The sequence below is a fragment of the Phaseolus vulgaris genome, chromosome 11 (genome assembly GCF_051622355.1).
Source record: "Phaseolus vulgaris cultivar YP4 chromosome 11, ASM5162235v1, whole genome shotgun sequence".
In the NCBI taxonomy this organism is placed as follows: Eukaryota; Viridiplantae; Streptophyta; class Magnoliopsida; order Fabales; family Fabaceae; genus Phaseolus; species Phaseolus vulgaris.
The window spans coordinates 1,808,287-1,822,931 of record NC_143508.1 but is presented as its reverse complement, the minus strand read 5'-3'; the positions used below and the strand labels follow the sequence as shown (position 1 = coordinate 1,822,931).

Here is a 14,645-nt window from a genome sequence, read left to right as displayed (position 1 = left end):
ATGGTATCGTATGGAATCATATAATCATGTGTGTTTTTAAATGACGGTTGAAAATCATAGTTTGGAAACTAGTAGAAAAATACATGAAAAACTTTATTGAGTCACTTGAACAAGTTTAAAATTATGGAGATTATGCAAAATTATACAGACTCGCTAAGTGAGTTATTCGTTGGACAAAATTCAAAAAGTAAAAATCAGATAACACTTGTTCCTAAGTCGTACTTATTGGGTGAATTTGATTTAAACTTGTTTTGCATGTGAATTTTACATTTTCTAATATGTTTTAAAAATTAAAATTCGATATGATTATATGGTATACCAAGGTGTTGAATGAATTATGAATCATGTAGAAGTGTAATTGAGACATGGTATTTTTAGGAGAGGAAATATAATGTTAAAATTATTTAGGTTATGCATTGAATTAGTTATTTGTTTAAAATAGGATATATTGACTCTACTGGTATATTGGAATCACACAAAAAAGAAGTACCAAGTGGTGAAAGTTGATGAGGTTCATATGTTTGAGTCCATAATTTAAAAAATAATTAGTGTAACATGTCATATAGATTTACCCCGTCGTATGAGATAACTTAGTTCATATGTTCACGTAGTTGTGCGAGAAATAACACGTCAATTGTAGTATGACAGGTGCACACATAGTGAAAGTATTATGACAAGTGCAAATCTCAATCAAATATGAGACATGTATCTTCCAAAAACATAGTCAAATGTTTATATATGTCATTGAATTTATAATATTAAACCCAAGTTATCTATGAATACTTGTTTATTTAGCACATTATAATGGATAAAGTAGGACAATTTATATGTTTGTGATTGCACTAACTGAATTTAAAGATAAATTAAAAGTTTTAAAATTTTTTAATTTACCATATTTCTCGTGTTTATTTAAAATATGTGATAATCGCCCGACATGAGAGTCGAAAACAACACAAAGTGACAAAACTCTACAAGAAAAAAAATATTTCTATTTATTTTATTTTATTTTGACATATGTGTATATTTGAAATTCATATAAAATACTATTTGATATTGATGTAAATAATACATTGATTTATAATATTTACTTACATATATAACTTTTTAAGTGATGCATCTTTATTTTAAATAAAACATTAATTTAATATATAAAAAGGTAAAAAAAAACGCATTGAGGGATTGTTTGGTTGACCAATGAGTATGGAAAGAAAAGAAAATAAGAAAAAAATATGGAAAAAATGGTAAGTCGGTTGTATGGAAAAATGTATAAATGTAGTTTGTTTTTTTTTATAATAAAGAAATAAAAATAAATAAATAATAAAAGTAAATTTTTTATAATAACAAATATTTTTATTTATTTTTATTTAGTCACTTTCAATTATTTATTCCTCCAAGGAGGGAGGATCTTTATTGCCAACCAACCAACTCTATATTTGGCATGACCAAATTGATGATGGAATATGTTTGATAGTTATATGAGGAAACATTAATTATTTGTTGCAATTAATATGAGATTTTTTTCTTAGGAAATTCCCATTCCACAAATTATATAATAAACATATTATAAGTTTAAGAATAAAAATTCATTAAAATTATATCCACACAAAATAAAAATTTAAATATTAAATAAAATTTAATTATAAAAATAAAAAATTATATCTTAAAAAATATTTATTTTTACCAATAACTAAATAAAAAATTAACTTTTTAATCAAATTTGTAAAAATATCTTAAAAATAATATAATACAATAGAACTATAAAAAATAAATTATCATTAGTATGCTGAATCTTGCAACAAAGATAACTTAGGTTTTCTCATCTATTTATTATTTCACTCTCTGTTTCTTCAATTTCACCGTTTTCTCAACTCCGTGATCTCATATTTTTGTTTTCAAACTCTTCAATGTTTTATAGCTCCTAAGTTTTATTTTATTTATATATATATATATATACAATAGCTTTCATGTTATTTTTTCATATACACTAAACTAATAATAAAAATAAATTAAAATATTTAAAAATAATAATTTTTTTTAGTGATATTATTATTACAGTGTTATGGATCGTCTCATTGTGTCTCTATCATCAGAGTATTTAAAGACATTAATATTATATCAACACAAATTAAAAAAAATTTAAAAATCAAATTTAAATAAGAAACAAAATTTATTATTTGACGAAAATCTCATATATATATTAAAAATACACCATTAAAAAAGTAAATTACAAAATAGTTAAAAAATTACATATATTTTATTACACTAAATATTTTAAATTGAGGTAAGTACTTTTGTATGGAATAATTAATTTTTAAATATTATACAGTGATTTAAAGTTAAAAAGTTTAAGAACAGGAAAAAATATACCTTAAGTTGACCAAGTAGAAAATATATTTTTTTCCCAAAAAATTAATTGAAGAATTTTCTATTTAAAACCAAGAAAAAAAAAAACAAAGTTTTGTTTGGTTGGGGTCGTGCGTGGTAGTTGGTATAGTTTCGTTGACGATGAATGCGAGGATTGCGTTTGCGCGTAAACTCCACTCTTTTTTTTTTGTTCATTCTTTCAAAGCAACAGAGTCAAAACTATGACTGAAGAATGAAACAAAATTAATTTATTTATATTTTAATTTAGAAAAAAAATTATATCAGTTTATCTAAAAATAATTTAATCTGGACATAAACTGATTTTATAGTATATAATTTTAGAATAGATTGAAGAAACCATTTATAATAAAATACGGAATTAGTTTAGTTTTTCTACAATATTAGTATATTTTTTTTCATTATTAATCAATAAAAAATATTACATAATTTTAAAATTAACTATTATAGAAGTTAGTCCAGTTAATTGTATAATATTAATTAGTAGAAAAATAAGTGTCACCTTTTTCTTAATCAGTAAGACATTACCTACTACAATGAAAATAATAATCAGGACAACAATTTTTATAGGAAAAAAACACAAGTTAAGAATATTTATTTATTTATTTATGAACATGATTAAGAATGGTGTTCCATCTATTTCAGATTCAGAATTAATGAATGATATTTGTGAGAATCTTAAAATTCTTTCATCATTGTTTGGGGAATAATTTGTCATTAATGATACAATATTCCCACTAATGATATTTTTAAGAATAAAAACCTTAAACTTATTCTATGCTTATTGAAAATTATATTTTTAAAATTATTGTATTAAGAATCAAACTTTAAATTTAATTTAATTTTATAAATCGATTTTATAAAATTAATTTTATATATATCATTAACGTGAAATATCCAGGTATATTGGGAGAAAACGTATTCTAACTATTGATAATTTTTTAAATACTAGCATTTAATTTAAAAATAAATATGAAAATAATAATTTGAAAGGACTAAGTAATTAAGAAATTTATTATTTATATAAATAAGGTGTATAATTTGAGGTTGTTGAAAAAAGTGAGATTTTTTAGGATTAGATGATAAATCAAATTGTTATGGAAATAATTATTTATATTTAAAGTTATTCCTACAAATTATCATTTAAGAAAAAACTTAAAAAATTACTCTTGTTGAAAAAACATGTTTAAAAATGTTTCCATTTCAGATGAAGATTTTAAATTTACAATAGATGGATATATTTAAAACAAATTATTTTCGAAAATATTTGATTATAAGAAAAAAGAGTAAGTATTGTGTGAACTAACAGTTGAAAGAAGTTATATAATTTAATTATAAATTTATTATTTATAATAAATTTGTTGATCTTCATTGCAATAAATACCTTAAAAATATTTTAATCAAAGTTTTGTTTAATTTAAACATATTTTAAAAACTTTTGTCTCAACATTTAGAGAAATAGAAAAAAAAGTTTGTAACAAATGATGTGACAGGACCTAGCAATGGCATATATTCATTTTTAACTTTAGTTAAATGTCAAACTTATACTTTATGTTAATTCCTCAAAATTGGTCAATGAATCAGAATAATATATATATATATATATATATAAAGTGTCAATGATGTATTTTCAATAATAATTTTAAATTGCTTACAAAAATTTTACTAACTTACAATTCTATCAAATAAATAAAATATTTCAAATATAAAATATAATAAATACAATCAAAGAACACCACTAATTTTGAATATTCGCAATGTCCTATGATAACATTATTAAAGATAAATAAATTAAATAATTATGTTTTAAACATAAGTTAAAGATGTTTTTATTAATAATCATACAAATAAATAAATATATTTTTAGTTTATGTACTATAATATAATTTTATTTTATTTTTCAAATTTTAGACTATCTAAATATTTGTGTTATGGGGAAATGAATTTGTGTTATGGGGAAATGATTAGGTATGTAATGACTTATTTCAATATTTTTATATTACAAATATATGAATGAATGGTCTAAAATTTAGAAAAAAAAATAATTTTGTATTATAATTTAAAAACAAAATTTAACCAAAAAAATTAATTAAACTATTATAAATAATAGAAGATTTTAAGTAGATATCATTTATTTATTTACTCACTTTTATTAAAAACACAAATTGTCTAATTAAATGTTTGTATAAGGAGACATCTTGATATATGAAGATGAAATATTGAATGTTAAATGTATTTTTTTAATAAATATTAAGCTGATTAATAGAATAATGACTATTTTTTTTTATTCATAATGTTCGAATTCGAAAGTTCTATATTATGCAATTAAATATTTATCTACTTGGTCAATTAACTTTAAATAATTGTGATAATAGTTAAGTTAAATTATTTTGTTTTTTAAGAGGAGTTGAAATTGACACCACTCATCAATTTAATTCTTAGTATTAAAAAAGTAAAAGTTAAATTATTATTTTTAACAACCATTCTTAATTTAGTATATAATATGAATTAAATAATTATATTTTTTTTGGGTGAAGAAGACTAAATCAATTGACTCGAACAAGCGTGTCGATTGACGAAGCAATTCAATTTTTTTTTTTCTCAATATAAAGAATTAAATGGACCGATAATATTCACATAATAAATAAAATTAATATTCATGTTAATTTCAAAGCACAGTTTAATTAATTAATTACTTAATTAATTACCTATCTGTCGTGAGGAATTAATTAACTTAAAAGGAAAAGGAAAAAAAAAAATAAAAAAAAAAAATAGTTAAATAAATAAATAAATAAAAACCTGAAAACCTCACTGTTTCTGGGTTGTTCCAAATTCGAACGAAATGTTTAATCTATTATACAGAAACAGCATGTGCCTTGCGTTGCGTTGCGTTGCGTTGTATATGTATAAATATAAGCATAAAAATTTGAAGGTCAAAATTCTTCAAACACTTTGCATTGTATTGTGTTGGAGCAGAAACGAGACAAAGGGATCCAAATTCTTCATCTTCCTTTGTTCTCTGTCTTCTCCAATCTCTCTTATGGCTCCAAACAAGCTCAATTCCTCGGTAATTCAATTCATATCTTCATTGATTTCATCATCTTAATAATTTCAGCTTCAATTATTTTTTTCCTTTGGTTTTTAATCTTAATTGCTGGTTTTTTCGGTTCATGAATTGATAGGGTTTTTCTTCGGTTGCAAGTTTTGCTCAGTAGAATGCTTTGTTTTGTGTCCCATTTTGAGGTTTGGAGTTTGCTCCTGGAATCTGGGAGCCGGGGAATCGTTTACTGTTACAATTGGCTACACTTTTCATGCTTTTGTTTTTACGGAAAATAAAACTGTGAATACCGAAAATGAGTTAGAGTCAAAATTTACCTTGATTTCCCTTATTAGTTGTAGGATCAGCGTCTAGTAGGATTGCTTGTATGAACAAAATTTGTTGATTGTTAGGTGGGGTTAGTTGTAAGTCACTACTCTTCATTTCAGTCTGTGCTACCTTCATAGAGATGTATCTGCCAATATGAATACCTACTGGTCATTCACATGTTCATGTTTATAATTAATGAAAGCACAAATCTTGCTTCAGAGGGCAGCACTTTCACTTTCACATATATCAGTATTTGTGACAAGTGTATATTTCTTGTTTTGTGAGTTTTGTCTGATTTACTTTATGCAACAGGGAAATAACAACAGCATGTCGTGTTCACAGCCTGAGAATGGTTTTGTCAATTCCTTTTCTCTGTTCCCAGAGAAAGCAGTGCAAGAGATTCTTCAATCTCCCATCCAGGGATCGGATGACCATCTTATAGAGTTTTCTGAAGCTTTAAGAAGTATGATATGATCGTATTATGTTCAAATTATTAATATCAACTGCAACAAGACATGATCTTGATGCAAAGATCTTTGTCCTTATTTTATCTTGAACTCCTTCTAGCTGTTGCAAAGGCTCTCAGGCAAGTTGCTGAAGGGAAAGCTTCTGCTCAAGCTGAGGCTGCTGAATGGAAACGTAAATATGAGCTGGAGAGGGATCGGAATCAGAAGTTTGAACACGCAGGTTCTAATAACTGAATAATTACAAGATGAAGATTTTTTATCTTTAAATTTTCCATTCTGTAGCAGTTGATATTTCAAAAGGAAAGGAAATTATTTCATCTGTTTTTGACTTAACTGTGATCATGCTCTCTGTATACTTGTAGATTGATGAACAATTTATTTCTTTTTGTCAATTCTGTTCTCGTATTTCAGTTATATACAATATCAGTTACTTCTTATTTTCTTTTTTCGTACTCACCATCTCATCCAATATTGCTGTCTCAAGTATTTGTTTGATGCAATGCAATTTCTATCTGTTAGTGATTCGAATTCAAGTTCATATAGTTGTATTGTGCTGTTTAGTAGTGATGAAGTCTACTTTTACCCTCTAAAAGACAGTACTTTTTTTGGCTTCATATTTTGTTATTGTATGTTTTTACGGTTGAAATCTTTTGCTAAATAAGGAGTGGTTTTCTTCATTGCATTTTTTTCTGAGCGTCTTGGTTTTCCCTTCATTTCAGTGTGTATTCATGGTCATTCGACACAATATTGTATTTTTCATAAATTCTGCTACTGAAATTATAATACCCCTATTTTTGTAAGGTTGCAAAAAAGTTAGTTTGATGATCTCAATCCTCACCTCGAGGAAGTAAATGATTAAATATTTGGATGTTAATATGTACCTTCTAAGCTTCTGAAATCTACGAAGGTCCACTGGCAATACTGAAAATTTTCAAAGATATAGTGATTGAAGCATGAAAGTGAATGTTAGAATTTTCTAATTTTCCGTGTCTTCCATATTTATGTTACTATGTGGCCTATTTCATTATGTGGTTTCTATCTCTTCTGCTATGTGATGTTCTATATATATCTCATCTCAACTTTAGAAGTTTGTAATTTCTCTTTGTTTTTATTTCAGAAAAACCATGTCTTGAGCATCAAGTTGATCTTGATGATACGAGGACAAATAGCCCTGCCAAACAACTTAAATCATGTAATGTAGCTAACGGACAGTCTGGAAAATGTTGTTCGAGGAATGGTATTTGCTCCCATGAGGTTCTTAAGGATGGAACACCCACTTCTGATTCCAAGATAGTCAAAAAGGTATTTTATAAATCTGTGATTGAAGCAAATTGGGCTATATGATCATCTTGTCACAGTTGGGCTTCCTGTTGATATTTTTTATTTTGAAATATTTGTGTCTCTGCAAATGTTTGTCTAGCCTTTTTTTTTTTTTTTTTATGTTTCTCATGTTCAAACATCCATAAGGCTGAACAGATTATGACTCTTCAGAACAGCACAAGCTGTCGATTGAGCCTAATGCCATTACATTCAAATGACAACTGGGGTAACTACTAACTAGGAATGTTAATACTGGTACAAAATTATGGAAATTAGTACTAAATTTTTTGTTCATCTTTTTCCATGACATTGGGCAAGTACCATCACCACATGTTTTACAAATTTATCCTACCAGTAACTAGTTCATATCCTTGCTGTAATTTGCTATTTTGGTTGTGTCAGATAATCTTAGCATTACAAACACAACCCTAACTAAACAACAACAAAGCCTTATCTCTGACTGAGATTCGCTACATATAAATCACAGAACATCATTCAGCTTTGCTAAAAATCAAAGCTTCAAGAATATTATTTACCATTAGATCTCCCTTTACGATTTATTCCAAGCTCCTCTCCATCTCCTCCTTTTTACAGGACTAAAAATTGTGCCATCTACTCTTCTCGCCAGTGCCTCTCATGGCCAATTGTGTACATGTCCAAACCAACTTAATCGATTTTCTATCCAACTTAATCAATTTTCTATCATCTCTTCCTCAATGAGTGGCCACACCATTATTTTCTGTATATAACCATTCAGTAACCTGACCTCTCTTGTGTGGTCACACATTCATTTTAATATTCTCATTTATGCTACTTTCACCTTTCTCTTAGTTTATCCCTTTAAAATCCGACACTCACTATCATATAAAATAGTCAGACCTATAGCAATACAAAAGCTTGCCATTGAGTTTGGTTGGGACCTTGTGATCACAATAACCTTTGGTGCCTTTTTCTCTATTTTATGCATCCTGCAAGTATCTTGCGTGTGACATCCTCATTAATTTCTACATCATTTTGTATTATTTATTCCATATATCTAAACTTAAAAGGCTGTGCTAAGGCATCTTCTTACATTTTTACTTCCAAATCATATTCTTATTGTCTCCTTCTAAATTTGCAATTCATAAGCTTCGATTTATTCCTGCTTAAGCTAAGCAAATTGGTTTTAATTTATTTCTTTATTCTCGAGACAGGCTTCATTTAAACTTTCATGGTTCTGCAAAGATGATCAAAGTGATCAGTACAAACATGACATTGTCTCTTTTGAAAGAGGAAATATAACCACTGCAGAGCGCAGTAGTAAGCAGGTGTTTCTTGTTGTGGGCGATTTGATTTTATTACTCTTGTGATCAATAAGCTAGTCTCCTTTTTTCTAAACTTTCTTCTCATGCTAATTCTAAATTTTCAATGGCTATATTTGTATATTGTCTAATTGAGAAGTTTATTTATTTCAGATCTCTCTGAAGTGGCAATCATGCCCGCAGACAGTGCTCATATTGACCAAACCAAATTCAGTTTCAGTTCAAATTCTGTGTTCTGAAATGATCAGGTATGAACTCTAATATATTGTTTGTTTTTACTTTTAGGTTTCCCAAAGTTGGGTTTTCCTTAACATAGTACCGATCTGAGTTTAAAACTCTTCATAAAAGTAAGGAATATGCTGATAAGGAAATTAATTTTGATCATAGAGCTCAAAAATCATTTTACATTTTTATGCAAAACTTTCTACATTTGATGGTGTTTATCATTCATTCTTTCGTAGCAGTTGTTAGGAAAACATTGAGATATCTGCTTAATATGGAAGAGCTTTCTGTGCTTACATACTTATGCACATGAAAATGTGAGAGTCTTAACTTTCAATCATAATGGATGGTCAAGATTCTATTATTTCACTAGATTTGTGCAAAATTAAGTTAACCTAATTTTGAAATTCATTTTTGTGAGTTTGATGTGGCTAAGTGAAGATTGTTTATTTTCAAGTTTAACTCCACTTCTCATTATTTATTATTTACATCTATCCTGTGCCTTTTTAGCCTTCCATGTAATTTGCCTTTGGTACAAGTGAATAACCGGTTATATAGAGCAGAAAACTTTAGTTTTATTTTACCTTTTCAGCTCATGCCAAACCTTCATTTAAATATGCTGTGTACTTCTTCTTTTTCATTCCCAGATGGTTGAGGCAGGAAAAGAATCTACACATCTATGTAGAACCACGTGTCAGGGTGGAGCTTTTGACAGAATCATCATACTTTAACTTTGTAGAAACTTGGAATGATGGTAAGCAATTAATTCATAAAAGGACACCTTTCACTTAATCGGCTTCACAAATTTTTCTAGCTTGTACACTGAGGTTATCTTTGGAGGATTGAACATCACAGGCTGTTTTCTTAAAATTTTCTTATATATATTATCTTTTTTGTTTTTTATTTTCATCAAAGCCCACACTAGATACATAGCCTTTATGGTAGGACACACTAGCATAAAACCAAATTAATTGTCTATTATTCTTTCATTGACTGTTCCTTATTGCATCCCAAAACTCTTGAGTGTCATCTGCTATATAAAATATGTGTTATGTCTTTATTCTATTGCAATAACGGACATATAAAGCAAAATCCTGAAGGCTATCCTGATCCTAAATGATACCTAGTAGTCAAGTTATTTTGTGCCATTCCTTCATTTAGTATCAACATGTTTACTTGCTATTTCAATAGGCTAGCATGCAAATATTGCATTACTTACCACTGGTATGCACCAGACCAAGATTATTTGAGTTTAGCTGAGTTGATGGACCCAAATCAATAATTTTTTTAAGCAAATAATATGATTTTAGATTAAAAAGTCATGTTGTATTTTTTGTATTACAGCCTCCTTTTTGAAATAAGATTATCATTTTCACTTCGTACAGTATCCTTTATTATCATTATCATTTTAATAAACTATTTTGCATGCTATTATTTTTGTGAAAATTATAACTATTAATCCATTTTTTTAAGCAAATAATGATTTTACATAAAAAATATCGTGTTTTGTCTGGTGTATTACAGCCTCTTGCTTGAAATAAGACGAGGAATTTTACTTCATACAATGTCCTTTATTATCATTTTAATAAACTATTTCACATACTGTTATTTTCTGAAAATTATGGCTATTTATGAACAATGACATTTTTTTGTAGATGAGGAAGTTTTGATGCTGCACACTAAGGTTGACCTCGTTGTAACTCTTGGGGGAGATGGTACTGTCCTATGGGTACGTGAGATCAATCTAAATTAAGTTGCCATTATATGAAAGCAGCACAGATTTCTAATACGCATTCAAGCTATTAATTTCCTGTATTTAGTCTCGGAAGAAAACTATTTCTGATCCAAATCTTGTAAAGATTCACTTTTTCAAAGTGAAACCTGTCAACTCTGTCACATAAAATATTGTTAGAAGCCATAAATTATTTGCCTAAAATTTAACCAACAGGCATTGTGAATAATAGAAAATTGGCCCACCAAAGAAACTCTCGGATTTCCAGTAATTTATCCATATTACTAATGTCTGAAGTTTAAGCACTTTTTGAGTTGCTGATTTTTTTATTTTATTATTATTAGTAGTAATAGTATATATTTCTTGATGCTTTATTGTGAATGATTCTATGCATTGAGATAGTTTCGAGGGAAAGATATCATGTTGAGGTTAGTCTGAATCAGGCATTTACTTAGTGTATTAAATCACTAAAAGAACTTTTTCATCTTAAGAGTTTAAATTTCATTTAATTAATTACTGATCTTGGATTTGCATATTTTTTCCTTTTGGATTGATTTTTCTAAGAATATGATGACTGCTAGACTAAGGATGGGTTATCTTTTGTACTATTAATCTCTGGCAATCATTTATTCCTAAAGAGTTTGGTAATTAGATATGATACTTGGTTTTACTTTACCTATTCTATTACGTGTTGTATATTGGTTTGCTTAGTGAAATTGATTAATATCGTGTACTAAATGTGCAGGCAGCATCTGTGTTCAAAGGGCCAGTGCCTCCCATTGTCCCCTTTTCTTTAGGGTCTCTTGGCTTTATGACCCCTTTCTGTATCCTCCAACTTTGTGTTTATATATATTATCTTTTTTAGAAGATAGATCAAGTTACTACCAGAGTAACGTATTTTTTAGAAGATAGATCAAGTTATTCATTTGTTTATATAATATATTTTTTCATTTCTAATTGGAAACTGAACTTAACCATCCTTCAGATAGTGAACATTACAAAGAATGCCTTGAATCAATTTTAAAGGGCCCCATTAGTATCACATTACGGCATCGTTTACAATGTCATGTTATACGAGAAGCAGCTAAAAATGAATATGAAACTGAAGAACCAATACTTGTTCTAAATGAGGTTACAATTGATCGTGGAATATCTTCTTTCCTCACAAATTTGGAATGCTACTGTGACGACTCCTTTGTCACGTGTGTGCAAGGGGATGGATTAATCTTATCCACTACATCTGGCAGTACAGCATATTCTTTAGCAGCTGGAGGATCAATGGTCCATCCACAGGTACTTTGCTGAATAGTTTCTTATTCGTATGTGTTGACTGCAGAAGTTTATTTTATTTTCTCTGATAACGTGTTTTATCTCAATCAATAAAGATAATATTTTACAATGGAAATTTTGGTCAATCCTTCTCTTAAATTAAAGTTTTTTCTCGGTCTTAAAATAGATAATGAATGTAAATATTTACGAAAAATGTTATTAAGGTTGAAGAAGCTATAGATTTTTTGCTTCCTTGTCATGGGTATTGTGATTCTCCAAGAAAATAAATCATTGTGATTTTAGTGGGTCCTTAGTGTGAGAATTTTACAATAGCAGCTTTGATTTGATCAAGTTCTTGGGGGAGCTCAGTGCAAGGAGTTTCAGTTTTGGGAGGGAATTATGTAGTGCCAGTATGCCACTTGTTTCAGGGGAAATTACTCGAAGATTTATAGAATTGTTAACTGAAGGAAAATAAAGCAATTTGGCAGAAACAATTGTGTGGATAAAGGAACACTGAGTTTTACTTGGACTACCTTCCAGTTGACTCTTCCCATGGTGTGAAAATGTAAATTTGAAAATTGGGTGAAAAAAATTGAATTTGAAAATAAGCAAGCCTTATTAGCTTGATTTCTATTTTTCTGAATTAAGTGTCTCACACAAGTCAAAACTAGAGAATAGTATTGCTTCGAAATAATGGATTAATTTGAATGTAGAATTCCTGTGCACTGATTGCAGTCGAACAACATCTGTTAATTGTCAGTTCATCAAAAAAAATATCTTCAGTGTCTCCGAATGAAGTCTGCTATATTTGTTCAACTGCCACAGAAATCTACTTTATTTGAAGTTACATTCCCATTAACCTTACTGTGCCAGTGTCATCATCATAAAGCTCATCGATTCATTTCATCTTACTGGGCTAGAACTAAATATAAATATAACCAGAGTCTCCACCTCCATCTGAAACTGAGTCTTGAATGTGCAGGTTCCAGGCATTTTATTCACCCCAATATGCCCACACTCTCTATCCTTCAGGCCATTGATATTTCCTGAGCATGTGAGTTTGAGGGTGCAAGTACCATTCAACAGCAGAAGCCCTGCATGGGCATCATTTGATGGGAAGGACAGAAAGCAGTTAGCACCTGGAGATGCACTGGTGTGCAGCATGGCTCCCTGGCCTGTTCCTACGGCTTGTTTGGATGATTCCACAAATGACTTCTTGCGCAGCATTCATGAAGGCCTCCATTGGAATTTGAGAAAGACACAATCATTTGATGGCCCTCGAGAAACATGACAAAATCTCATTATCCATCTTTCTTAGTAAGTCTGTAGAGAGCACTGTAGTTGGAAACTGGTTAGTTCTTCTTCATCAACAATATCTAGAAGCAACTTCAATTTTAGTGTAGTTTTAGTTTAGAGTAAATCATTCCCCTCTGCACCTTTTCCTCTCTTATTTTATGATGTATACTCCTTTGAGAAAGAGATGAATATAAATTATTCTCCAGTTCATTTAAATATGAATAAATTTTTTAATAATAGCTGATGAGTATTTTGAGAAAGTATGAAGAGAATTTGGGTTGATAGAAATTAAAAAAATGAAGTCTCACCAATTCACTGATTTATTATCTTTATTTTTTACAGTCACTTTACTTAAAAAAAAAACTTTACGAATCCTAAACAATGCTTGACTAAAAGAAATAATTCAAAATCAATTTATTATTAATTTTCTAAAAAGATATTGCATGAAAAGCATTTTAGAAATCAATCTACCTCTTTTGTATTAAAAAGTAATTATCAAAATATATTTTGTGACTCATAAAAGTGAAATAAACTGAAGAAAGAGAAAGATAGCCATGTAAACAGCAGCTAATATTAAAGTATTTATGAATTCTCAATTGACATTTATAAAGAAGAAAAAAGATCAAGTTTTATGAGTTAAAATCAATCTATATATTTTTACTTCTGAAAAAGGTTAAATGAGACAATTATATTTTTAATTTGAGGCAGATAAAGTTAATTTTAATTTAGTGAAAAAGGTCAATTTAATTTTCTTTCTTTTTCTTCTTTTGTAAATATTTATTGAGCAATAGATCAAAACAAAACCTTAACTGAAGCTATTTAAAACTACACTAAATATCTACATTTAGAAATTCAAATATATAATTTTAAACTATATTGATTAAAACAAACATTTTAGGCCTATTTTAGAGATATATGAAAACTTTAAAAAGTGGCATTCAAAAAATGTGGCCAAGTATTCATTCTTACATCATCCATTGAATGAGAATGTTCCTTATCTGCCACTCTTTATATTAACTTAACAGTCACTTTTTATTATTCTTACAAAACAAACACACCTTAATTGCATACACTCCCTTAATCACAGGCTTTATTAAATTTACACTCATGCATCTTTTTAATAATTTTATTGTAAATATTTAAAAATTAACGACCAGGTCACTAAATTGATTCTCGTTTGGACCAGTGGAATCTGCAACCACTTTTTGCGTTTTGGAAAGTATCAAATCCTCTTTCCAACACATCACTTTTCATTACCAGAAAAAGCCTTTTTATTATATTTTATAAAT

The 14,645-nt window shown here is 28.3% G+C and overlaps 1 protein-coding gene across 1 annotated transcript; it reads left to right on the top strand.

Moving 5' to 3' along the window:
* The first annotated feature begins 5,197 nt into the window (after window positions 1-5,197).
* Window positions 5,198-13,595, top strand: NADK1 (NAD kinase 1). Its single transcript, XM_068623409.2, has 11 exons — window positions 5,198-5,449; window positions 6,062-6,212; window positions 6,317-6,436; window positions 7,334-7,518; window positions 8,730-8,843; window positions 8,991-9,085; window positions 9,707-9,813; window positions 10,715-10,788; window positions 11,537-11,615; window positions 11,777-12,084; window positions 13,043-13,595. The coding sequence occupies exons 1-11, from the start codon at window positions 5,225-5,227 to the stop codon at window positions 13,349-13,351; spliced, it is 1,767 nt and encodes a 588-aa protein (XP_068479510.2). The 5' UTR covers window positions 5,198-5,224; the 3' UTR covers window positions 13,352-13,595.
* Window positions 13,596-14,645: the final 1,050 nt, after the last annotated feature.